The 27,594-nt window shown below is 47.7% G+C and overlaps 1 protein-coding gene across 9 annotated transcripts in view; it reads left to right on the top strand.

Moving 5' to 3' along the window:
• The window catches only part of TENM4 (teneurin transmembrane protein 4), a 744,941-nt gene that overhangs the window by 482,805 nt on the left and 234,542 nt on the right, over positions 1-27,594 (top strand). For 6 of the 9 annotated variants that reach the window (XM_023238928.2, XM_045038070.1, XM_045038066.1 and 3 more), the window contains one exon: positions 18,932-19,066. The exons of the other annotated variants lie outside the window; for them this stretch is intronic. In XM_023238928.2, the coding sequence (XP_023094696.2) occupies positions 18,932-19,066 (135 nt within the window). The remainder of the gene's footprint in view (positions 1-18,931; positions 19,067-27,594) is intronic. 9 annotated transcript variants of the gene reach the window in all.

A 27,594-nucleotide genomic window follows, 5' to 3' on the forward strand; every position in this document is an offset into this window, starting at 1 on the left:
GCGGCCATCAGAATGATGAAGTGAAATTTCAAATTACATTAGATGTTTGCTTAAGGAACAACAGATGAGGCCCTGTGGATTCTCAAATCCTCTTGGCAACACTGCAAAATGAAAGCATAACCATTTGGAACCCTTCCCCTGGACCATATGAAGTCTGAGTCGAAAAGATGACCTTTTAACGATAGCTTCCTGCCTCTGAAGGGCTAGAGTGTGTCGAATTTTTCTTTGCTGAAGGCCTGGTTTTAATCATTGCCACAGTCAGAAGAAAGGACTCTTATCCACACTGTTCACTTTTTAAAATATCTGAGATGTTCTTTAAGTTTACAGTCAAGTCTTTTTTTGAATAAGGCTCCTGCCCTTTTCCTGGTGATCTGTAGAGTATAACCCCTGTCACCTTCAACAAGCATTCACTGAGAACCTACTGTCTGTGGTCCAGACCGCTTCATGTAGGTGGGTGAATTTAATCTTGCCAAGTTATCCTAGCACTGAGGCTTTGCATTTTTCTTATTCTGTAGATGAGCAAACTGAGGTTCAGAGAGGTTAAGTCATTGTCAAGATCACACACAGGTAATGGATGAGTAACACTTAGCCCCGTGAAGAAGGAAGAAAAAGTGTTCCAGGCAGAGGGACCTGTCTGTGGGTGCAAAAACTAACTCCACATACTGTTCTTACTACATATTACAACTAACTCTGTAATTACAGGGGAAATGGAACTGTATTCAGTGGGCAATGGGGAACCACAGAAAATTTCTGAGAAAGACGATGGCAGAATCAGAGCTTTGGGAAGACTGATCTGTTAGCTTGTCTTTCTAAATTAATCACATTTAATAATCTTAACATTATTTCATCATATTATAACCGTGTAAGGTAGCCAGAACCAGTGTGCCCACTGCACTGATAAGGAAAATGAGGCCTAGAAATGGCTTATAGGCTGTCCAAGGTCACAAGCATTAAATACTTCTAGAACTATTTTTCCCTGGGGAACACCAGCTCAGCAGGCCCTTCTGTAGTCTGCAGAAACCCACCCCTCTCTGTAAAGCTCTCGTGGTAAAGTTAAAATTACTCCTGGACAGAGGCACAGAGATTCCCTGTCTGTTGTTCAGTCTTTCTGTCCCCTGCCCTACCCCACCCCACCTCACCATTGCAATGGGTTCTGTTCTGTCTAGAACCTAAATTTAATTAGTCTTCAAAGAAGCCTTTGCTGGTAAAATGGGTTCCTGGCTGCGTACCCTTTGTTTTCAATGTTCAGAGGCTAAAAAGGGCACATTTTGCAGGAACATAACAGAATGTAGGGGTGGTGAATTTTTGACACAGCAGAATAATTCCTTCAAGAGAAAAATCTACAACCACCTGAAGCTTGGCTGGGCTGTATCTATGCAGATCAGCCCCAGCCCCAGCAGGATATGATCAACCATTATATAGGGTCCCTTCTTTACCCCCTCCCCCAAGGGGCCCTGATCCTCAACCTAAGTCTTAACATTTCCATGATAAAGGCCACCATCTCCCTTTTCATCACTTACTCCCCAAGAACCATTTAAAGACCCAGGCAGCCCCATTGTGGGAGGATTTCCCTAGGACCCCTTCCCTGGCCCTCTCTCCCTCTCCTCTCTTCTGAACCTGCTGTTTCTTCCAAGGGAGAGATTAAATCAGCTGCAAGGAGATGTTTAATTAATCCTTCTCCCTCCCACCTCTAAAGTTGCCGGAGACTTCTTTTGACTTCGCCTTGGCGATGCCTAATCACTGTAATTTAGCAGATTCTGTAATTACCTGCTGCGCACGGAAGCAGTTTGATTTTGCTGTTTCTTTGTCCTGCCTATTTCAGCCTCAGCTGACAGCCGAGCGTACCCTCCGTGAGTGTCTGTAATGTCCCGGCAGAAAGGGGAGTGATCCGGATTTACAGGCAGGCCTTGGGGGTGGGGGGAGTGGGGCAGATTTCTGGGCAGATGGGGCCAGAGGTGTGGGGAGTAAGCAGTCTAAGGGTGAGCTTCTGTGCGTGGTGGCACAAGGCTGCGGGTGCTGTAGGTGTGCAACCAGGATGGGTCTTGAGCTCCAGGCTCTGTTGTCATTTGCCTCCTGGGTGCTCTTTTCTTCATGCAAGCCGCGGATACAAAAATGTGGGAAGCGTGTGATATCATTGTATTGGAATCTTTGCCTCGGTAAAGGTAGCCCTTATCCCCATTTTGCAGATGAAGAAAGTGAGACCGAGACTTTCTAACTGGTTTGGAACCCAGCTGACATCACACCAAAATCTACTCCACCCAGTTCATGCCCTCCCCTGGGTTCCTGTCACTGTGCCGAGTACATCTCTCATGTATTCTTATTTAAGACTGACAATAATTCATTATGTAATTTTAGCCTAGATCTAATTATTTCCATTAATTATGAGGAAAACGGGATTCAAAACGTTAGGCAGTATGTAGGAAGTCACACAGCCAGCAAATGGGAGAGTTGGAATTTGAACCTGCACGGGTCTGATTCCAAAGCCCACACTAACTCCCACGCCTTCCTCCCTCCTTCATTATACAGTGAGTTCTCGTGTATTCTGAGATAGATTTCAAGGTTATGGAACCTATTCTGTCAACCTCCTTGCCGACTATTTGCACACCGTTCTAATTGTTTTACCTTTATCATACATACGTTTACGTATCCTAGTGTTTGAGAGCTGTTACGTTGGGAATTAGTGGCAGAGCTGTGTTTTTCCTCCCAGGCTCAGAGTGGTGTTTTTCCTCCCAGAAAGCTTTCTGCTTCTTAAAGCCTAATGTTGCCCTCTTGAAACTTTCCAGCTAGGTGGGTGGGGTAGCCTCTGCAGAAGACCTCCTTTCTTCCTGGGCCTCCCAGTCTTCTCCCAGGAAACTGTTGCAAGGCACAAGTCTACAGCACAAGGGAGGGTTGGCTCTAGACAAAGAGCCAGAACACCCAGCGGCTGCTCTATTTGCATGGCTGCAGAGCAGGGAGATGGTCCTGGGGCCCCAGCCCTCTGCTTGCTGAGGCAGAATGGGGGTGCGTGGTGACGATGGTGATGGCTTCAGAGAAGGCAGTGGCCCCACCACAGGACCTCGTTTTCAGATGGCAGCAACGAGTGCGCGGGGGCGTATAGGTCTGGTGCCGTCCTGGTACTGGCTTCAGGGATCCCAGCAAGACGCACCTGGAAGGACACAACACACCATTCCAGGTGTCAGGAAGTCGGAAACGAAAACTCTGTCACTGAGGGCTGCTTTTTAAATCACGTGTGATAAAAAGAGAGAGAACAGGACTTTCTTTCTTCTTTCCGGGATGGAAGAGAGAGAGCTGAGCCTGACTGAGTGCTAACTCTCTGATACGTTCTTTGCTTTAACGTGGTTCCCGACTTGAAGGACATTGGTAGCAGAAATGGGCAGAAAACTTCACATACAGTCTTCTAAGTCTTAAAAATGCAGGGGCGTCTGGGTGGCTCGGTTGGTTAAGCATCCAACTTCGGCTCAGGTCATGATCTCACAGTTCGTGGGTTCAAGCCTCACGTCAGGCTCCGTGCTGACAGCTCGGAGCCTGGAGCCCGCTTCGGATTCTGTGTCTCCCTCTCTGCCCTTCCCCCACTCTCTCTCTCTCTCTCAAAAATAAACATTAAAAAGAAATTTTTTTTAAAAAGCCGAGTCCTGAGGTGCTTGGGTGGCTCAGTGGCTTAACCATCTGACTTGATTTTGGGTAAGGTCATGATCTCACAGTTCGTGAGTTTGAGCCCCATATTGGGCTCTGCACTAACAGCACGGAGCCTGCTTGGGATTCTCTCTCTCTCCCTTTCTCTGTGCCCCTCCCATGCTTTCTCTCTTTCTCTCCCTCCCTCTCTCTCTCTCTCTCTCTCTTAAAATAAATAAATAAACTTAAAGTGCAAGCCCTTTGGCTTAACACAGGAGACAGTGTCAGTCATGTGTGCCCGGTCTAATGAGCCCTTGAGAGACACTGATACCTCCTACATTTTGGGTAAAAGCTTCTATAAGAAAAACCTCTAGGAGCCATATGATCCACCGTTCAAAACCCATTCCTTCCCCCAAGATATCTCTTATTTTTTATCTGTGTAAATTTTTTCTTCATTTACATCATTTACTTTAAAATGGTCTAATGTTTCTTGACACCTGCCTAATTATCTTTAGAAGAGGGAACGGAGGAAGTGGTGTGGAGCCACCTACTTCCTTTACATTTTTGCTTGCTTTTTTCTGATATGAAAGTAATATATCATTGGCTCTTTGAGCATAAGCTGGAATAAATTCCTATGCGATCCCTGTAGACAAAGTGAATATATCAGTTAAAAAATGGCACACAGCAGCTAGCAAACTACTTTAACATTAAATCACTTCCTATGCTAGTAGCCACAATGCACACAAGCAAATAATTCATCAGAAACAAGCTCCAAGTGTACAGCAAAATAATCCATGTGAGAGAATTCCAACATCAGGCTTACACACAGACTAAAAGTAGCAAATGCTTCACTGAATATCAGTGTGCTGCAAACACAAAACATTTTTGAATGGTTTATAGGAAAAATATATTTTGGTGAATACCAATGCTCTATGACAAGCAGCAAAACTATACTGTATCATGAGGATTTTAATCTTGATCCCCCAAACCTAGAAAATCTCATCTGCAAAGCCAGGTAAATCAGCATTTCCAAAGCTTTCAAAAGCCTGTGTCCCTGATGGAGTCCAGATGATTCTCCTAATCACTAGTGTTCACCACATTAGATGGCAAGTTATCTCGATCTGTAAAATACCACCCTGTAGCTCTGTTTGCTCTGTCCTTTCTCAAACTATAACATTAACATCAAACCTAGTGTTAAAGCTATGCCTCTATGGCTTTTTTATTTTTTAAAGAAAAAACACTTTTGTTATTATTCTTTAAAGTGTATTTCTTTTGAGAGCGAGAGAGAGCGTGCATGTGCAATAGGGGAGGGACAGAGAGAGAAGGAGAGAGAGAACCCCAAGCAGGCTCCGCACTGTCAGTGCAGAGCCCGACTTGGGGCTCGATCTCATAAACTGTGAGATCATGACCTGAGGTAAGATCCAGAGTCAGACATTTAACTCACTGAGGCACCCAGGTGCCCCTGTTATTATTCTTAAATGAAAACAATATGTACAGAAAAAATTTAAAGTTAAATTTTAGCAAAATGTTTGTGTTAAGAAAAATAGCAGTTCCTTGCCCCAGCCCTTTCCTCTCCCAGGTTCCACTCTCCAGCAGACTACAACTCTGGTCTCTGATAGCTATTTTCCCTGTTATTTAACTTCATGTTTTTAAATATTGTGCATATACGTTTTTTTTTAATTTATCAATTTTAGCCATTATCTGTTGACTTCCTCCAATGGAAGAACTCCCATAACAGCTACTTTCTTGCTTTTCCTCTCCCCACAGCCCTAAGATAATTTTTATAATATTTTTTTGGTAAAATATGTAGTCATTGGCTATATAGTTATGATTATGTAAGAATATGGACTTTTTGGTTTGTGTTTATGTGTGTGTGTGTGTGTGTGTGGTTACTTGTTTTGTTTTGTTTTGTTTTTTGTGTTTTGTTCCTAAGCCAGTAGTGCACTGCAACCATCCCTCCTCTCTTATACATGCCTTCGTTCTTTCTTGGAGTTGTTGATTGCCTTTCTTTTATTGCCTTATTTGAGAAATCGCAAATGGATCAGTATGGCTAGGATGAGATCCTTAATATAAGGGCTATAATGACATATGAAGCTATAAAAGGGACTGGATCTTAAGGAGACCTTAATGCTCAATTAAGGAACTTGGACTTTATCTTGAGAGAAATGAGGAGCCATGGAAAGGCTTTAGGCAAGGAAACAACCTTCTGGAACATTCTCCGATGACAGTGTGAGAGAACCACATGGAAACAGTTTTTAAATTGACATGGAAGTGTGTTTGAAAGCATCCACATTCTCATCATTTTTCCAACTAACTGGTGCCATCTTCACAAAACTCCCATATTTGGATAGGTGTTTGTCAAGTCACTGACAGATTCCAGCTCTCCTGAATTTTCCTTCCCCACCAGTATCAATATATTGTAAGGAAGGAAAAAAGTCATCTCCCTCACTGCTCCCAATTGGAATTTCCTAAGATTAACTTGGAACTGTCCAGTCACAAAGTAGCCCGGGTTGAGGGAAACAAAATTATTCCTACCCCCTTCCCTCAATACTCACCTTTGTTTCTTTTAAGTAAAACCTCACTAAAATGCTGACAGACAAAATTTGTGAATGACCCATCACCAATGAATTAGAATTTATGCTACACCCAAAATGTAGCTCCTATGCTGAAATCACACATATCCTAATTGGTGCTTTTTTCTTTGTTTTGTTTTGCTTAGGGAGAGAGAGGGAAAGGCTGGCAGTTTTCAAGAGAAGAATGTAGAGGAAGAATTAAGATTTGGAAAGTTGCTTAATAAGAATAGAAACTAGGGTTTGTATCAGTGGCAATAGGTGTGAAGTTATTTTCAAGTATGCAAAGTCACAGCTTTGCGATCTTAATGTGTACAGATAAATCTTGATGTTAACATTCGTAGAGAGGAAAACCCTGGTGTAATGGGGGCCCAGGGCATGTTCAGATTTCCGAGAAGGCAACTTACCAGCTGCCTCTATCATGTGCAAAGTGCTTGAATTTACTCGTCAACCTATTTCAATTTTACTAGTATGATTATAAATTGCTATTTATGTAAAATGAAGATGTTTTTACAAGATTTCTGCTTTTACTTACAGTTGGGAATTTTGGCTCATAAGCAACTCATCACCAGAAAATGCAGTGGTAGACAGGTATCTGTTAGGTCTAGATGTGATCGTCATCATAATACGTATCATTGATTGGGCCCCTGCTGTGTACCAGACACTGTCCAAGCATTTTCACTAGCATCGCCTCCTTTGATTTTCACAAGTCTTATAAAATGTGATTGCTTGCCCTCATTTTGCAGTGGAGAAAAGAAAGTGGGACTTGCCCAAAGGTGTACTATTAGTGAGTGGCAGAATCAGGATTTAAAGCCAAGTTAGTTAACTCAGACTCAGTTAAGATGCTTTTGGCTGCAGTTAACAGAAAACACCAAGTATTAGGGACATATGTTGTGTCACATAAAAGGAGGCTCAGTGGTAGGGTGACTGGATAGTTGGCTGCTCCAAAGCCCATAGTATCACCAAAGACTCGGGTTCTCTCCGTGTTTCGGCTCCATCATTCTTAGGCCGGTTCCCCCCTTAGGCTGTAGGACGGCTGTTAGTCACAATGCTGAGTCACACTGTTTTGTGTTCCCTTAATGAGCAAGAGAGACTGGCTTACCATTGTTGAGTATTAGAAACAAAAGAAGAATCTTTCCTGAAACACCCAGCAGACATCCTTCTCAAAGTTCACTGGCCAGCACTTTGTCACGTGCTCATTTCTGAACCACTCATTGGTCCAAGAGATGGGATCACCCTTAGATCACTGAGGCACCTTGAGTGGGGATCACTTCTCCAGACCGCATCGTTACTCCTCAGTGGGAAAAGGACACAGTGAAAGTCAAATGGCAAAGGTCTTTCCTAGATCAAGGACTCACCGTATTATTTGCGGGACACGTTGCAAAAGGAAAATTCATGGCCCATTGTTCAAAACTTTTTAAGAATTTCAGGATGGTGATGGCACATCAAACCAAGTAGAAGGCCCTCTGAGTGCGGGGCCCTGTGTGACTGCGGTGGTCACTCATCCGTGGCCCTGACCCTAACCTGCTCCCTCTGCCCAAGGCTTTTAATGGTTTACTGCTCTGTCTTCTACTGAAGAGCAGGGACCAGCCATTCTTGTTTGTCATTGCATCCTCTGTACCGCCAACGCCTGACCTATAATAGGTGTTCGAGGAATAAAAATGTTCAAGAAAGGAATTCTTGCCTGAGCTGATATCGGATTGAGGAACGAGCCATAGGATGCTGGAGACCGTGAGCACCCCCAGCTCCATGCCAGGCGTTATGCCGTGTCCTCTACGTACCTTCTCCTCCCTCACTTCATTTTGACACCAATCCTGACCTGTTTCCACCTCCCCGGTGCTGCTGTCTGTCTTTTGTCCTTGAGGAACACTTGCTGATATCTGAAGTTTTAGGCCTTTAGGGTTATGATACCTGCTGAGCTATAATCACACAGCTAACACATGTGACCAGGATTTCCACACCGTAGCTTTCTTTCACTCCTAGTCCCTGTGTCGCCATGCAAAGGATTTCCTTCTTGATGTTAAAAGCTGCCTTGGGATTGGCCATGCAGAAAGGGGATTTGCCGCTGTGCCTGTCCGGTCAGCATTCCTTATCATCTAGGAATGGACTCCTCGTTTTGTCAGGAAGAGCTGACTCAGCGTATGTTACATGCAGAGCATGGTGTGAACTCTGGGGATAAATGGAGATTTAAAGAAGTGGATAAATGGACCAGCCTCGTTGGAGACACTGGGCAAAGTGTCTCCAGGAAGACAAGAAGAGTTAAGCAATGAGAACTGTCATCATCGAGACGTCAGAAGGGCAGGCCTTAATTAATTGCCTTTTGAATGGTACAGACCACACTCCCTTTATTTTCTGCCTGCCTGCCTGCCTTTGCTCAAGTTGTCCCTGCATATTTTACACATGTTCTCTGGCATCAATTCTACCCATCCTTCGGGGCCTCCTGAGATTGTCTCCGAGGCCAGGCACAGAAACGTTCAGCCTGCTACATGTTGGCATTGCTTTCTCCGAGGCGCCCTCCAACTTTTGTGAGAGAACGTGAGTCCCTTCCAGCTCCATCACACCCCAGATCCACCCTGAGAGCAGTAGTCCCCATGCTGCAGCCAGTTAGGATTCGTTGTCTCCAAGCCTGTCTCTTTCAGGAGACTCAGTGCTTTGCTGCCAGGGATGATATTCACGCCTCTCCCTCCCTCACTCCATGCCTGTCGTGTGGCATTGGACCCAAGAGGTGCCAGTAAGAGTAGGTTGACTGGACTGTATACCCTGAGGTCAGGGAAGGAGAGGGTCTGTGGGTTTGAGGGCCCCGAGGGAGTGCTCATGATCTCCAGAAAAAGTCAGACATCAGAAGTGAAATAGGCAGCGTGTGATCTCAGTCTCAGGACATGCCCAGGACGAGAATTGCCTTGAGCTGTCAACCAGACACCAGCCTCCTCAGGACCGACACCTCCCTCCTTGCCTTGGCCCTATGCCTTCCATTTCCAGGCCTTCTCCATCAGTCCACGGGGAGAGCAGGATTGCCCTGGGAGTCTGTCTGCGACGCCCGACTGTGTGATTATAGCACTGCTATCCTGCACAGATGGGCTCAGACAAGGCAAACAGAGAGAGGCCAAGAGGGAGCGTCTGTAATTAGAGCTCAGACCTCAAGTGGGCGTGAAGGGGGCAGTCACATTCGATCTTCGTGGTAGCTTTTGACATTTAGAAATATTCCTAAATGTCACATTTGAGTTCTAGAGAGGGAGAGACTGAGATGTATATCCGAAGTTCCCTTGGGCGCCGTCCACTTGTTATTGGATGTGGTCACTGTGACAGGACATCCCCTGCCCCGATCCAGCTCTAGGGAGCTGACCTATCTGCTGGTGTCTAGGGATGTCCAGATAGGACGGACCTAAGCATCACCCACACTCTTCCACAGGCTTAAGGAATGCCAGAGCATAGATGGGACCCAATGCATTATAAAAATTCCCGTATTCACAGGACTGGCTGTGCCCAGATTTACTGAATCCCTTTAACATACAGTGCCAATGGGGGGCACTGGGGAGAGGGGGGAAGGGCCAGCCTCTGGGGAAAGAAGGTAGAAAGACCTTGTAGAGTCAAGCCAGTCCTAGGTTTGAATCCACCACTTACGGGGTGGCCTCGGGCTAATCCCTTCACTTCTCTGAGCCTCAGTTTCCCCATTTGTGAAATGGAAGTGACGGTTGTACAACCTCCCAGTGCTGTGACACAGATCAGACAGCATGTATGTCACACACCTGACACACCGGAGGCTCAGCAGTGGCTGAGGAGGGAGAACAGCTCAGCGCAAAGATATGTTCTCCCGGTGACCCGACGCAAGAAGGGTCTTGACAGCCGCGGCTTCAAGCATATTTTTTTCCATTTGGAATTCTTCTGCCTGATTTGCATGGGCAGTTAAGAGAATGGAGACATTAAAAGGTTTTTTGCAATATCTGGTTCGATGACTTCCTTTCTGGGGTGATGCCTAACGTGTATCAGATGGCTGCTTTTTGCCTAATTTCAGCCATTAGATTAGGGAGGGATGAGGTAGTTTGTCCTCAGGGAGAAAAAAGAAATCAATGTGAGTAAGCATGATTAGTAACAGCATCCGTGAGTAATGCGGCAGGAGGACGAGAACTTGACCAAGGCAGTGAGCTGTGGAGCCGTGACCCAGCGGACAGCTTTCCCTGCCTCCAGGCTCGGCACTGCAGCTGCTCCCACATCCACACACAGGTCACGGTCTGCCACCTGGAAGTGGGTGTTTTATCATTTCTTAATATCCACCCATCACTCCAGGACACTTTCTCATGAGGGAGAAATGGCCACTTCTGGTAGCAACGGAGCATTCTTTTCTTATTAGAGGGGATGTTTGTAATCATTTGCCTAAACGCTGGTGATGTCAAAGCATATGTGCCTACCACGTGGCCGACATTGGACTGGGCTCAAGGGACACGGAGGTGGGGAAGTCACCTCAAAGGGGGGTGACATGCGCATGCCTACACGCTAGTGTCCTGGGTGTGCAAGTGCAGGTCCCTTGTGATTTCAAGTGCATGGAGCCAAGGGAGGGCGTGGCCAGGTCTGTCTGAAAAGTAACGGAAGGGCTCTGATGTGGTGTTGCAGTCTCTGAGTTGACCTTCAGCCTCGTGACTGGGGAGGGGACTAGGAAAGGCGCTCTAGGCTGAGAAAGCAATGCAGTGGGTCAGACAGAACTCCCAGACATAAGGACAGAAACTCAACTCCAACTGGATTTTTCAAGGAAAGAAAACGTAGTGGGTGATATAACTGAAAAGTCCAGGGGATTATTCTTGATCAATGCAGCTAGATCCCAGGCATTCCAATAACGTCTCCAGGAATCTATTTCCATCTCTTGACTTTGTTTCTCTTTGCTTTGGCCTCCTCCTTGGGCGGACATCCCCCCCATCTGATGAAAGAAACCCATCCAGGCTTATATGCTACTAGCTTTGTAAACCAGGTAAAGGAGTGCCTCTCCCCACCCCCTTCCCCAACAGCTCCAGCAGAATCCTGGGATTGACTCTGACTGGTCTGACCAGGGTCACGTGGCCCTGCCTGAATTAGACACCCTGGCCAGAGGTATGGGGGTACTCCCATTGGCCACCCTGAAGCCAATTCCATCCAAATTCATAGGCTGAGAGTAGGGATCCCCAAAACAAAGAGAGAATTGCTATTATTAGAAGGAATACCAGGCAAGCGAGGGGGAAAAAAAGCCACACGGGTACATTAAAGAGGCGAAGGCATATGGTGGAAAGAAATAGGCTTGAGAAAGAGGAATCGTGCATCTCTTCCAGACATGGAGGCTGAGTGGACAGCCCTCGCCTGATTTTCTCTCCCATCCATTAGGGTCTTTGTGGTACAATTACCAGTAGAGCTAGTCTCTGACCGCACCTCATACTCAATCCCGACTGTGGTTCCTGGGCATTATAGAGCATGTAAATATAGGGGTGCTCTGGGTAATTACCATTATTATAAAAAGCCCAGGTGAAAAATGTGCTTAGCATCCTGCAGCAAGGCTTCCCTGGCCAACCTTCAGGGCTTCCGCTCAGGAAGCATGAGCGTTACCATGCAATGTGCTGGGTACTTTGTGTGACCTGCCCGGGCGGCAGAGTGGAGGGATTAAGGACACAGACTCTGCCAGACCACCTACGTTTGCATCCTGTCTCCAGGATGCAAGTCTGTCCTTGGGCAAGTTCCACAATGTCTTTTTCATACCTCAGTTTCACCATCTGTGAAACAGGAATAATAATAGTGACTACCTCGTGGGGTTATTATGAAGACTGAGTTAATACGTGTAAAGCACTTAGATTAGTGCCTGGCACATAGTATGTACTATGTACATGTTAGCTACAGTATGTTCCTTACTGTTGTTATTATTATTATTCAACTTTACAGCAGTCCTATAAGATATGTCTAATTGTCCTTTCACAGATAGGAAGGTTGAACCTTAGATAGTTAAGGCTCCATATTTTCCCACCATTTGGTGCCCTTCTGTAGTATCAAGCATCCATCCATCCATCCATTCGCTCGTTCATTCAGTAAACACAGGGTCTGCTTCACGTCAGCAGTGGGCCAGTTGCTAGGGATCCACTGACTGAGTTCTCTTGGTCCTATCAGAAATTCTGATCACCAGCTTTACAGGTGTTTGATTTAAAAAAATGGGAGAACGATGAATGATTCATTAATGAATATAGCTTGTGTGAGAAAAAATATAGCTTGTGAGAAAACATATTCTAAAATATAGGGTCGTTGAGGGGTTTATCAATAGGATTCTAGGAGTGAAGAGTTTGACAATAACAAATATTTGCTGAGCAAATGAATCAGGCTCAACACTCTCCATTTCGTCCACTTCCACAGGAAGGAAATGAGGTCCAGAGAGGTGGGGGGGGGGGGTGACTGGACCACGTGCCAGCGAGATCGTGGCAGGGCTGGAACTAGGACCCAGGCCTGCCAACCACCCTGCCACCTTAAGATAATGGGCAGGGCACGAATCAAACTCACCTGGGTGCCTGGGTGGGCACCTTCCCTCCCCTGTGTCATTCAGGAGAATTTGATTTTCGCTTCGATTTCATCAAGGTAGTCCAGAAATCTGGCGAGTCACAGTAACTAACACAGAGCTAGCCCTCTGCAAATGTCCAACAGATGTTGGCTGGAAGTTGTGATTAAATACCTCTACATATCTTGAAGTATTATCCTGATTTCTGAGTTGCCCCTAAGAAATCCCACAATATGAGAGGTCCAAAGGAGAAAGAAAGAGGAACAAACTGGCCTTGGGAATCTGCTGTCTGCTGTGTGTGAGTTTGGTGGGTACTGTGGAAGGAGGGGGCAGGGCAGAAAACTAGAGTTTACAGGTCTAGATTTGAACCCTGGCTCTGCCATTGTGATCGTGGACTCCCAGGGGCTCCCCCTCTTACTACTTGTGTTATTCTGGACGAGTGTCCTAACTTGTTAGAGCCTCAGTTATCTCAGAGCTGGGAAGGGGATACTAATAAATACTTTACACGGCTGCTTTTAGGATAAAATAGGATCATGCATAAAAAGAACTTAGCACAGTCCCTGGCACAGAATAATCTCTCAGTAAACAATGGACATTGGGATTGTAGGCCTGGTCAATAAACATCTATATTAGACGTAGACTAAAGTGGTACATGTTCTAGGCATTGAGAATACAAAGCCCACTGTCTAGTAGGAAATTCACTATTCTCTCATTCAGTTTTCACTCTGTGAGTAGGTATACCTTCTCTGTTTTATAGATGTTGTCAGAGAGGTTCAGTAACTTGTTTAGGTCACACAGCTAGTGAGTGGCAGAGCCAGGATTCAAACCCATGTCAGCTGGACTCTGAAGTACTTTTCCTCTCCGGGACACAAAGGCAGTTCGGCATTTCTATTTTATTTTTTCCAGAAAACAAAAGAAGCAACCAGGCAAAAGTTTACGTCTTCCATTTCCTTATTTAAAAAAAAAAAAAGACGAAGAAAAGGTAGTATGACATTAGGGCGTGGGTAGAATTGCTGGGGGATGTGCCTCCAAATCCAGATTTGCTTCAGATTCATCCAGATGCCAGGCCTGGAGATCTACACCCCTTCAGCAGTGTCCTTGAGCCTCTGCATTTGCATCCAGTATCGTCAAGGGATGTGTTCCTTAGGAACTGGGCTGTATAAATTAGGCAGACCAGTGATCGCCTTGGTTATGAATATAACTGTTGGATTAAGGTTCTATGCTGGGTGCATTATTTGTTTCTGCAAACCGGAGCTGGGCTGATTGGATTTCTCTTTCTTTTTTAACATAAGAAGATTCTGAAATTGGAAAAATAAAATATTCCACAGCCGAGAGAGAAGAATTAGCTTGGGGAATAAGCCCAGGTGGTGCCCACAGACTCTATGCTTTTTGCATTGAAATAAAGTTAGCACTTTCCTCGCCCTTGCCGTAGGAACTTGCTCCAGAAGCTGTACGCGAGGCAAACAAAGACGCTGGGGGTCATCCCGAGAGGGCAATGACAAGGAGCACAGTGCTTCAGAAGGCATTCTCAAGTATGAGTAATAGGAATAATACCATTTACAGAGCACCTGCTGTGCTGGGTGGATGGCAGGGTGAAATGTGGAAAGTATGCCACGGTCACCAGGAAGGAGCATGGGGGATGAAGTCAGACTTGAACTCCGGTCTTGGCGTTGAGGAGCCATGGAGCATGAGCAAATTCTCTGAGCTTCAGTTTCCTCGTCTGTAAAATAGAGACGGTAATAGCTAGCATTTAGTGACTACCTGCTACGGGCTGGGCGTGCCTTAGCACTTAACATCAGTCCTCCCAGCCACCCCATGAGAGTTACCTGCATATTTGAAGTCTGGAAGGTGGGGCACAAGAAGAACCAGGTATCTTGTGCAAGGCCACGTAGGTAGGAAGTGGCAGGGCCAGGATTCAAACCCAGGCTGTCTGGCTCTAGAGCCCGCATGCCAAACATACTGCATTGGGCTCCTCTGACACTTCAGAAGACTCTTGGGAAGAGAAAACAGGGAAAGTATGTTAAACGTGCTTAGCTCAGTATCTAGTGGCCCTGTAGGCCTTCACTACTTTGAGGCTGTCACTAGTACTATTACTTTTTGTTATTATTTTTGAAAAAAAATTGTAACTTTTTAATGTTTATTCATTTTGAGAGAGAGAGAGAGCGCGCACGAGCAGGGGAGGGGCAGCGAGAGAGGGAGACAGACTCTGAAGCAGTCCCAGGCTCCAAGCTGTCAGCACAGAGCCTGACACAGGGCTTGAATTCGTGAAATGCTGAGACCATGACCTGAGCTGAAGTCAGACGTCCAACCAACTGAGCCACCCAGGCGCCCCTGGTACTATTATTACATTTCAGTGGCCTGGGGATCGGGCTGGACACTGTGCAGAGGACTTCAGGGGGACAAATTCCTTTTATCTGTTTCTATTATGTCTTGGTTTATGGACATTGATGGATGAAATACTTGCCTAAGATCTCCTGAGCTTGTATCAAAAGGAAAATCCACATGGGATCATGTCATAAATGATGAAAAGCATCTCTGCAATCTGTATAATTAGTTGGATGACTTTCTGCCTTTAACCCTAGGTGGGGCCTCTTAGGGCCTGAGGGAAAAGGTAAAGATCGCTTGGGCAGGGGCCACCTGCATCCTGTGACTTGCCGGGGTTGGTTGAGGTACAACGCATTTGCATGTAGTTTCTAGAGACTGCAGAGGGTACTGGGCTTGGAGGCTCTGTTTAGGGGCAGGCCACCTGGGCAAGGCACAAAACCTTGAAGAGCCTCAGTTTCCTCATGTATAAAAGGCTGGTAACACCTGCCTCTTAGGGTTGTTGCTACGGTGTGTTATCAAACATTAAAGCATTTTGTGGTCCCCAAAACACCTCGTCCATACAGCTATTGATATGATTGTTGTCTAGTCATAACAAAAATACATTAGATGTGTGTGCAGTTAATCAATCTCCTGATACATACAACTTAAGTACTCCAGAATTTATTCTTTCTTGTCCTTCTGCCTCTAGGGGGCATCAAGAGCAGAAAGAGCAGAGACCCGTGCTGGGATCCTGGCTTTTATCCTTTCCCTAGAGGGCAGGTTTCTTGTTTTGTTTGTTGTTTTGTTTTGGACTCAAGATGTCACGTTTAATAAAGTTGCCCCAAATGCTAGGGCCCGAGATACCCCATTACCCCATTGCTGGAAAAAATTTGAGAGAGTTCATAGACCAAGGCATAAGCAGATTTATGAGACTCAGAGGTTTGGTTTGGTTTTGTTTTTTGGTCTGCAAAATTGCGAAATTAAGTCTTTTTGCCTATAAAATGTGGAAATTAACAGCCACCTTCCAGTATTACTCTGGAGATAAAATAAGGAGTCTGCTCATTGTCACGTATTGATAAATATTTCTCTTCCCCCCCAGCAACCTCTTGGTGCCCAGATATACAAAGATAGGGGCGTAATTTAGTTTCATTCAACACGTAGGGACAGATGAACTTAACAGCCTTTACAGGGAAGACAGCTGAAGGTATAGGAGAGACCAAGCAGAGATAAGATCTCTGTTCTTGAAGACTCTATAGCCTAAGGGGAATGTAATTAGACGTAATTCTATGAGAGTAAATTACTAGTTAACCTCAACTAAGTATACTTGCCAATCATTCTGCTAAAGACTATAGGCACCATGTCCTTAAATCCCTGAAACGACACTAATCAGTACATGGTGCTCTGTTCCCCATTTTACAGATGAAGAAATCAAGGCTTTCTGGAAACCACAGAGCTACTAAGTGGTTGAGCCTGATTTCAAACTCAGTTCCATGTGACTTAGCACTTGGCTTCTTGGCCACCGTGGTGTTTGAATGGGATTCATGGCATGAAATTGAGATCCAAAAGAGATCTGTAGTGTGGCCAGTGTGTAAGTGGGGGTGGGGAGGGTGGGATTTGAACCCAAAGCATCTTGAGCCTGAGCCTTGGCACTTGACCATGCCATAATGCTCTGTGAGTTCTAGCAGCCTCTTGCTTCCATCTAGCATGTCTGTATTTCTTACAAGAGAAAATAGTTTCTTCAAAATTACTGATGGATGTAAAAGTTCAGGGAGGCACGTGAACAGGGTTCATGAGAATTCACCTGTCCATTTGGTGGTATTCTGCCCCCTGCAAGGCCATGCAGTGGGAGCGGGGCTAGAATTAGGAAAACCACCTGCCCTGACCTTCAGTGCTGACATCAGTTTCAACAAAGCGAGCCATTCCCTGTGGGAGCCTTGAGCTCCATTGTCGTGATTTCCTTTTCATGGCATCTTCGACTGTTGATTAAAATATTAAGTTTTTATCCACCTCAGTGACACACCCACCTCTGTCTTTCCTGTACAGTTTGAAGAACATCAGGTCAAGTTTAAAGAGATCAGAGTGCCCAAACTGTACCATGCCCCTTGAGAATCAGAGGCAGCACCTAGGTGAAAGATCCTGCCATGTACCCTGGAGAGAGGAGTCATCTGCTCCTAGCCTCACAGCCCCTGACATGTTAAGACCCCTGCCAGAGCTTAGAGCATAGCAGGAGAGACAGGCGTGCAAACAAAATATGATAACTCAGAGTGAGCTCTGAGGGCTATAAGAGCCCAGAAGAGGTGCCTTGAGCCCACACCGGGGGTGAAGGTGGTGGTCAGAGAAGGCTTCCTGGAGAAAGTAACTCTGCATCTGAGTTAACCAGGTGAAGGAACCAAGAAAGCCATCCGTGCCTAAGAAAACAGCATGTGCAAAGCCATGCATAGGAGGCAAGCAGGGAGCAGTTGCATGAGTGGTTTGTAATTAGCCCATTCACCTTAGTACCTTTTTATTTTTTTTTTTTTTTTAACGTTTATTTATTTTTGGGACAGAGAGAGACAGAGCATGAACGGGGAAGGGGCAGAGAGAGAGGGAGACACAGAATCGGAAACAGGCTCCAGGCTCTGAGCCATCAGCCCAGAGCCTGACGCGGGGCTCGAACTCACGGACCGCGAGATCGTGACCTGGCTGAAGTCGGACGCTTAACCGACTGCACCACCCAGGCGCCCCATCCTTAGTACCTTTTTAAAGAGGGGAGTGGAAAGCTGTGGGTGCTGCCCTGGAGTGGCAGGTTCTGGCCAGATGGTGAGGGGTCTTGTCCTGTGGGTAGTGGGGAGCCACTGAAGCTTTATCATGAGGGACTGACAAGATTGTTTTTTTTGAGGAAGCTCACTCCTGCTAACGGATGGCAAATGCATTGAAGGTGGGAGAGCCTGTGGGGTGGGACACCAGTGTTGGCGATGGTTCCGGGCTCGGTGTCCACTTACAAGACCCGAGCTGGGGTAGTGACAGTGGGAGTGGTGAGGACCTGGTAAAATTTTTACCTCCCTGGTAAAAGAGGGAGGAGGCGGTGGTGATTCCCCGAGGTCTGCTTTGGTGGACTGGGGGGGGGGCAGCTCTGGCAGCAGCTGGTGGTGGTGAGATCAGGAGCTTAGGAGAGGGGGGTAGGATTGGGGGCTCAGAAGCAGGGAGGCATTAGATTCAGCTCTGTATGTATTTTGTTTGAGCCGCAGAGGTTTGACGTGCAGGGAAGAGGTTGAGATTCTTTAAGCTACTGCTTTACCGGGGCGCCTGGGTGGCTCAGTCGGTTGAGTGTCCGACTTTGTTTTTTTTTTTTTTTCAACGTTTATTTATTTTTGGGACAGAGAGAGAGACAGGGGATGAACGGGGGAGGGGCAGAGAGAGAGGGAGACACAGAATCGGAAACAGGCTCCAGGCTCTGAGCCATCAGCCCAGAGCCTGACGCGGGGCTCGAACTCACGGACCACGAGATCGTGACCTGGCTGAAGTCGGACGCTTAACCGACTGCGCCACCCAGGCGCCCCTGAGTGTCCGACTTTGGCTCAGGTCATGATCTCATGGTTCGTGGGTTCCAGCCCTGTGTTGGGCTCTGTGCTGACAGCTCAGAGCCTGGAGCCTGCTTCTCATTCTGTGTCTCCCTCTCTCTCTGCCCCTCCCCTGCTCATGCTCTGTGTCTCTCTCTCAAAATAAATAATAACATTTTAAAAAAATCTGCTGCTTTATTAACAGGGAGCTCCCTCTTTGTGAAGGCGGCCCATTGCAGAGCTTGGCAGGAAGAAGGGTTCCCTTAAGCTGACTGCTGGTGGCTCCAAGTAACTTCTGGCCTCTGTCCTGATTCTTTCTCCTAAAGCCCCACGGAGTACGTTTTCTCCTTCTCCCACCCTTTAGCTGTTTGGAGGCAGCAGTAGCATTCTACACATCCTCTTCTTTTCAGGAAGTCCCCTGAAAGGGGCACGGAAGCCACAAGGAATCAGACCATCAAAGGCTGCAAGGAGCCTCAGGAGATCATCTATAAAAGACAGACAAATTGAGGCCCAGAGAGAGGAAGGGACTTGCTCAAAGTCACAGAGTGAGTTCATGGCAAACCTGGGAACAGTTCTTTAACCTAGGGCTCTCCATAACATCACGTAATTATGTGTTTAATTTCCTAGCTGCGGATTGTGCGGCTTAAGTGACAAAACTTGGACAGCTTATCATAAGGCATCTGGTGTGTTTCCCCAGGGCTCTTAGACACACGCCCTTTCTTTAAGCCCTTTCCCCTAACCCGTCTCCTTTTCAGGCTAACAGCATCGGTCCGTTGTCTGCACGCACAGGAACACAGTTTCTAAACTCATCACCATTCAAGGAAGCCAGGGAAAACATTGCCTCCAGAGACCTGTGGGGAGGATCAGTCTCTGTAATACTGCGATGACCCACAATCCAGGCATCCCTCCTCTGGACCCACGCCAGCTAATCAGTAGCGTGACCATCACCTCCTTCTTTCCTAGTGTTTTACCTCTAGGATTGCAACCTACCGCATCTCCATGAGCTTCTCATCTGCTCCAACACACACAGACTCCTGTTGAACTGAATTCCACCCCCGCGTGCATCCACTCGCTCCTATCTTACCTATAAAATATGGTTTCTTATTGATTTGGGACTTGCCCTAACAGCTTGTGGGTCAGACCATTTTTGAAAAGGCTAAGAAGGTGACGGTAGAAGGACGGAAAACTTACCTGACGACCAGAAAGCTTTCCCACGACAAGTTCTGCCCTGAGGTGGACGCAGCTTTAAGTTGGGGGAAAGCCGTCCACCCAGGAAAAAAAATCTCCCCTGTGGCTGCAGGTGGCCTTTTCCAACCAGCCTGTTCCAATGCTTTAGGCAGGGCCTTTCATCCCTCTCTGTGTGGCTGCTTTCAAGCCCAAGGCCTCTGGAGAGTGACCGTTGCAAAAGGAATGCAAAGCAGGGAAGCAAGAAGAGAGGGTGGGAGGAGAGAAGCACTCTGTTTCTCTTTCTTCCATCTCCCTGCCTTCTCTGGTGCCTAATCACACAGCACAGTCCAATATACAGCTTGCTGTGCACATCTTTTGTAAGTAGCTGTTCATTAACAAAGGCCCCAGGCTCATCTGCCAAGAATAACACAGTCTTGATTTTAGGAAGAGAAGGGACGCCCACCACCGCCTCCTCCTGTTTGTCAGTTGGGGAAACCGGAGTTCAGACAGGTGAAGCGCCTCGCCCGAGGTCACAGAGCAATTGGTGGCCGACAGGGACAAGCACGAGAGTGAGGTTTGGGCCAGTGTAAGTTGGGAGATAGTTTTTCCAGGTTCGATGGTGGCCCAGCCAAGCTGTTCATACACACTTAGATAGGTCCTGATGCTATGGGTTTCATGCCCTCACCCCCGCTCACATTCTAGGAGAACTTTCATTGCTGGATGAGGAATCCCTCATTACATTTATGTCCATTTATGTAAAATGTACATAAAATGTACATTTTAATGAAGCCTGGCGATTCTAGTTCACTCCTGTGACGACTCCGACATTTGGCCTTAAAAGGCCAGAAGTTAGGGTGAGTATCCTCAATGCTGCCTTCCGACTCCAGGCTCCCAGGTGGACCCCCAGCCGGACCCCCAGCCCTCACAGGTGGGCTCTAGCCTCTCCCTCTGCTCCCTTTCACCGTATCTCTGCTCTGCATGCCCAGGCCCCCCCCCACCATCCTTGCTGCCTTGAGGAGCCTGTGTCTCTCAGCCTGCGGGCCTTTGCTCATGCCAGGCCCCCTGGCTCGAATGCCCCGTCCCTCCACTTTATACACCTCCACCCTGTCTCTCCTTACATGCCCAGTTCTTGTTCTTTCCAGAAGCTTCCCCAGACCACTCTACCACCGAACTGCAGTGTCCGTGCCTGAGATGCTGCCCTGCAGAGGATGGGGGGAGGGCGTCACCACATCCCTCTCCTCCGGTCTCCCAGTGCCCTGTCGTGCTAACACCTAGCCACACCTCTGTGGAAGCCGTGGGGCAAGGGAGCCCAGGTGCTGCAGGCCTGTGTCGGAGAAGGGCGGAGAGTAGTCTCAGGCGGGAAGGGAGTGGAGCAGGCAGACAAAGAATAACGTCTTGTAGTGGCTGTTTACCCATGCTCGCTAGCGAGGACTACACTGAGTGCTGACTGCACTACACGCCCCTCAGGGTCACTGGGTCACCTGCCCTGCACGCGCCAGCTTTCCTGGCCCCTCCCACCAAATGCCAGCTGTGCTCCCCAGTCATCATCGCAACCCGAAAACACTCCCTTCCAGACACTGCCGGTGGAAAACCACTGCCACCCACGGTGAGGCTTGTGCTCCAGTCCTATTCTGTCTCCGCATCACCACATCTCAACACAAAGCACTTTATTTGTTTAAGTTTATTTATTTATTTTGAGAGAGAGACAGAGTGCAAGCAGGGGAGGGGCAGAGAGAGAGGGAGAGACAGAGAATCCCAAGCAGGCTCTGCACTGTCAGCAACAGAGCCCAATGCAGGGCTCGAACTCACGAGACGTGAGATCACGACCTTGAGCCGGAGTCAGACGCTTCACCGACTGAGCCACCCAGGCGCCCCTCAACACAAAGCGCTTTAATAGTCTGAATGTCCACTCAAAGTTCTGCCCTGACCGCATGAATGAGGAGCATAAACGGCCCCCTGGTGACCTCAGGGTACCCTTTTCTACCCCTCATCAAGAAAACTGGAAGGGGAGCCCTGGGAAAGCTCCTGTCCTCGGTCTCCGCTTCCGTGGACCCTCCCTGCCATGAGTCCATCTGGGGTTCAGGCCAAGTACCATTTCGAATCACTGCACATTGGCCATGACATAGAAAGAGCAGCACAGCAGTGAAAGTGAACGGAAAGCATCCGTTCGGGGAGGGGACGAACGAGCGAAGAAACATGGCAAAAAATTCAGCCACTAGCCTTGTGCTCAAACCGGTGGTTTCATCTGGGGCCTCACAGTCCGTGTTCCTTCTGGGCTAAGGTAATGATCATACTGGTGATCTCTGTCTCTAACCCTTACATAGGACCCTATAGCTTGCAAGGTGCTTTCATATGCCTTTGACAAGTGAAGAAACTAAAATGCAGGCCAAATAGATTGTCTGAGATTATACAGCTTGAAGGAGGCAGAGCTGAGCCTGGAAGTCAGGCCATCAGATCCCGGCTGCCGACTGTGGTGACAAAGAGCTTTCTGGCCTCCCTAAATTGGTCGTGCAGGCCAAGGTTCATTAGCTGAGCTCTCAGCACGGCTACATCACCGTCCCGAGTTAGTGGTGCTCGATGGCATTTTAATGGGAGCCAAATAACTCTTCCTGATGGCATTCGCAGGCAGCTGGAGTTTTTGTGTTTTATGGTAATTAAATACCGTCATCTTTCACGTCTGACAATCTTTAGGACCCGATGAACGAGTGCAGTGCACGCCAGGTCGTCGTTAATTCTGGAGCAAGGAGACCTCGGGGCTCCTGACGGCAGGAGCGTGGGCACCGGGCCCGGCACCCTTTCGCAGAGCCACTGCTGGCCTTAGCTCGCAGGGCCGTTGACACGTTCGGATTCCTTGCCTAAGCCAAAGCCCTGGAAGTTCATGCCTTTTTCTCATGAGGGTGCTCTTATGAAAGAATAATGACCCACTCAGCTGGAGCCTCTGGCAGGCGGGCATCCGGCAGTCACCCAGGGCCTTGCTTGTGGTTTCACCCCGCCTGGCTCAAGCCTCCACCTGGCCACTGGACACCTTCCTCAAACACTAGGGAGCACGGCCCTCCCTTGCTTAAAGCCCACTGGGGCACCCTGTCACCCTCCCAGTGAAGGCCGAGTTCTTTCATCTGGGCCTGCCTTCGGGGTCTCCTCCCTGCCTGTGGCCGCTGCCCCTCCCAGCCATCACACTGCTTATCCAAGTGCTCCAGGGGGCCTCACTGCCTCTCTCTCAGGCCTCTGAACCCCTCACGTGTGCCCGTTAGACACAGGTCACACGTCATTTCTCCTGAAGCCTCCTCCCCCAGCCCCAGCGGTCCGTCTGGCAGCTGCCTCTGTGCTCCATGGAGCTCTAGTGGCAATGTGGTGAATCCTGGGAGCCGCCGCTTGAGGAGGGGCTCACTGTGTGACAGGCATTGACTGACGTAAGCTCTTTACCTGAGTCAACTCACTTCATATACGTACAGGAGAGTGTTTCACGGCATGGGCCCTGGAGCCAGACTGCCCGGTTCAAATGGTGGCTGCACCACTCAGTGGTTTTGTAATCTTAGGCAAACTGCTTACTCAGCCTTTCTGTGCCTTAGTTTCCTCCTCTACAAAATGGGGAGTAATAATAGTACCTTCTTTACAGGGGCATCGGAAGGATTAAATAAGTCAAACACAGGCCCAGTCGCGTAGCAAGTACTCAATATTAACTGCTGCAGTTTCATCATGATTGCCATTTTGTGTAGTATCTGAGTGTCTGTGAGCAGCTCAAAGTCAGGGACCATATGTGTTTCATCTCTGGATCTCCGTGGATTCAGTCTGTGGTAGCCCTTCTTCCTTCTCTTCCTCTTCCTTTTATTACTGTTACTATTATAGACTCATTTTACAGATGAGGAGTTAGAGGCTCAGAGAAGTTAAGTGACTTGCCCTCAATCATGCTTGTCAGAGACGGAGCCCAGGCGGAGCCTGCATCTGGAAGACGCCTGACCTCTGTTCTTACACGTTTCTTCAGCAAGCATGTAGACACCAGCTCTTTGCCAAGGCTGGGGCTTATCTTCATCTTAAAACCCTCCGGTCTCTGCACAACAGAGGGCTCTTTAGTGTTGCTGATGGACTTGAACCTGAAGTGCCCTCTGCTTAGGGCAAGGGGTACCTTAGCGTGCACCTGAACCCAGGACAGAGCATCACCTTGATTTGTTCTGACATGCTTATCTGGTGCAGAAAGGGGCCCTTGGAAGTCATGGAGACCCCACTCATCTGACTTTGCTTTGAGGGTCAGGCTGCAGCCATTCTAATCACTTCTGATCTGCATGTTGAGCCACAGGTACCCTCTTTAGACCAGGGCTCCTGGAAGCCAGTGGGTGGTCCAGAATAGGCTCCAGCTGCAATAAAGGCGTACCACATTTCTATCAGATATGTTCTTGCCCTTTTTCTCTCAAGGTTTTTTGCCTTGTGGAACCCCTGTTGTAAATGCTGGACAGTGATTATCACGGGGATGAGTCAGCACTTTACAATTTATTCATTCAGCATGCCTTTATGGTAACTGTGGAATTAATAGTTACCATTTTTTTTCATTACTGTATTCCAGGCACTATGCTAAGCACCTTACATACATTATCTCTTTTACTTCTCGTAACCACCCTATAAGGTGGGTAGTATCTCCAGTTAATGATAAGAAAACTGAAGCTCCAGAGAAATCAAGTAACTTGATCCACGTCGCAGAGCTTATAAGTAGCAAGGCCAAAACTTGAACCCGGGGCTGTTTGACATCAAAGCGTAGTCTCTTCCTATTACCTACTATTTGGAAGAGCACTCTGAAGAAGCCTCATGATGTCTCAGTTCAGGGAGATGCTCCTGGAGGCGTCAATGTTCAGGATTTTTGTGGTATATAAAGTGGGAAGGAAAAAAAAAAAAGCGTCTGAGGTGTTGGAGGGAAGCAGCAACTGCAAATATATCCGAGAACTTGTAGGAAGCAAAAATACTGCCTGGAAAACCAGGCTTGCAAAACTCAGATAAGCAAGTGGCCTTTACTAACAGAGGTGTGCAGTATAACAGTAAAAATGACTCATATCTGGGCTTGATTCAGAGATATACTTGGAGGCTGTATCTGTGAAAAGAGGGTGTAAATTGAAATTTACAGCTCAGCTTTGCAAATGTACCAATGCTTACTCCCAGGTAGCAGGAGAGAAGCCATTGCTTGCGTGAGCAAGAAGTCCACCTAGCTAATTTGCTGTTCTCTCCCCCACATTCCGTAAATATTGACTGGGGCTATGGAGATGAGTGGCACGTGGTCCCTTCCCTGTGGGAGTAGCGGAAGCCCAAGTACTTGGCACTGGAGCAAGGGCCGTTGCTTTTCATCCTCCAGAAAGTGGTGACGTAGGAATGCGTGCACCCTTTCACAGACCAAGGACGAGGGAGGTAAAGTGAGTTACTGGAGGCCACCCAGCCAGTTTGTAGAAACCAGCAGGGAGTCAGGCCTCTCTTGGGCCATCTCTGTCTCATCCACCATTGCATTCCCAACACGCAGTGTACAGGACCTGGCACAGAATAGGCACCCAGTAAATGTTGAATGAACGAACTGGTTCTAAGTTTCTCTGTCTAGATGGGAATGTATATGAGAGAGGGGGGAAGGGGAGAAAAGAAGGACCCTCTCTGCCTGCCGTCTATCCTCCCTCCTGGCCTTAGGAGCAGAAAGGAGACTCCATTCAGACCAGAGGAGACAATGGCTCCTTTGGAAGGTCATGTCTCTTTTGGGGGTTGTGAGTGATCTTCCACTGATAAGTCCCAAAACACAGATCTTCTCCCTTGGGAACCTGGGAAAACTCAAAGTCCCCTTTCCTGGTGGTCTCAGAATGGAAGGGATGAGGGAAGGTAAACAAAGAGCCCAGCTGATGCACCTGGAACTCTGGCTCCAGGTAAGTCAGTAAAGGGCCACATAGGCCCACGGTCTAGACAGCCCAGGGTGATCTGCTATGATTTTTGGCACACAGATGTCCTCCACACTAGGTTTATGCTCTTGGGTAGACTGCCCAAGCCACTCATGAGAGCCATTTTACTAAATAAGCCTATACTGAGCACCTGGTTGGTTGTAGGGCCTGTGGTCACCAGCACAGAGGGGACAGGGATTTTTATACCTACCAGGAGAGGCAAGATGGGGACATAAGTATCCCAGCTGTAAGGGAGAAGGAAAAGCTGCATGGTCCAGGTTACCTGCTGTTAGCGTTCCATCAAGGAAAAAAGAACTTTGGGGAGGGCAGATCAAGGAGGACTTTCTGGAGGAGGTGGAAATTGAGCTGAGCTTCAAAAAACAGAGAGGATTTGGACCAGGATATTCCTTATCCTCATAGGAGAATTTCCTTCTAGAAGTTAGGCTTTTAGATATATGGCTAGTGGTCTTATACATTAAAATCTCATTGTTTCAGGACTCTTGGCAGTGCTTCTAAAGCCTTATCAAGCCAGAGCTTGGCATCCTGACTTAGTCACAAAGCAGATGTCTGTAGGCATGCAGACCAGCCTGTTCTGACCCAGCCCTCATATGCTTGCTGTCTGAACTGAGGGGTTTTATTCTGCCTATGGCCATGGACTGAGACAGTCGGGCTGGTGTCTGTTATATGCAAAGGCACTGTGGTTTGGTAGACAGAATTCAGGCTTTGGATTAATAAGGACCCCTTTAGTGTGACGCCTGGATGGCCCAGTTGGTTGAGTGTCTGACTCTTGCTTTCAGCTTGGGCCATGATCCCAAGGTCGTGGGATCAAGCCCTGTGTTAGGCTCTGAGTGTGGAGCATGCTTGCGATTCTCTCGCTCTCTCCCTCTGCCCCTCTTCTTCGATTGTGCTGTCTCTAAAATTAAAAGTGGCGGGGGGGGGGGGGCACCTGGGTGGCTCAGTGGGGTGAGCATCCAACTTCAGCTCAGGTCATGAGCTCATAGTTCGTGAGTTCAAGCCCCACATCAGGCTCACTGCTGTCAGTGCGGAACCCACTTGGGATCTTCTGTCCCCCTCTCTCTCTGCCCCTTGCTTGCTCACGCTGTCTCTCAAAAATAAATAAAACTTTAAAAGATTTAAAAAAAAAAGTAAAACAAAATAAAATAAAGGACCCCTTAGTTTTGCAAACCTCAGCTTCCTTGTCCTTAAAATGGGAATGATAATAATACTGCCCTCTAGGGGTTGTTGTGGGCATTAGAAAAGTTAAGGCTGTAAAAGTACACAGTTAAGTGCTAGTGGCAGCAACTGTCAATATCCGTTAGGTAAAAACGCCACAAGGAGGTTGACTCCTGCTGGGAGGCCTGGAGCAAGGGCTAGGTCACCCTTCTCTGCTGGCCTCCTGATAAGCCTCAGACATAGTGGTCCAATCCCTCTCACTACTTCGGAGCCATGAGGACTGCAGCCAGCAGCCTGAAAGGCCAAGGGTAGGGGGAACACTCGGCCAACCCAGGAGGGTGCTTCTGCTGCTGGCTTCTGTCTCAGGCTCCAAACGTCTCCATTAAAGTGATGCCTGAGGACGGCTGGACAAAGCAAATGACCCTGCTATTCTTGCCTTCTCCCTGGTGCAAGGCTGTCTGCTTTCTGCCTGTTTTGCTTCCCATGCTTAATGCCTCCCATTAAGGGGGATTCCTGCTAGCACCGCATGGCACATCTTCAGAGGGTACGAGTCACATTCCTGGGGACTATCCTCATCAGAAATGAGGTTTTAGCCACTAGACTGCCGCAGCAGACCTCTTGGCCTCTGGGGGAAAAGTGTGGCAGGAGTCAAGGGTAGAGGGAGGAAGATGATGAGAGGTAGGGTTGGATTCTGCAGGGTGGGTGGGTCACACTCTGAAGGGCTTGCCAGACCCTGTGTGGGCTTTATCTTGAAATCTATTTTTCATCTATAAATCTGGTGATAATAATACTTATTGTTCTGAGTAGTTGAAAGGAGTAAATAAAAGATGTATCTT

The sequence above is a fragment of the Felis catus genome, chromosome D1 (assembly GCF_018350175.1).
Source record: "Felis catus isolate Fca126 chromosome D1, F.catus_Fca126_mat1.0, whole genome shotgun sequence".
NCBI classification, from domain to species: domain Eukaryota; kingdom Metazoa; phylum Chordata; class Mammalia; order Carnivora; family Felidae; genus Felis; species Felis catus.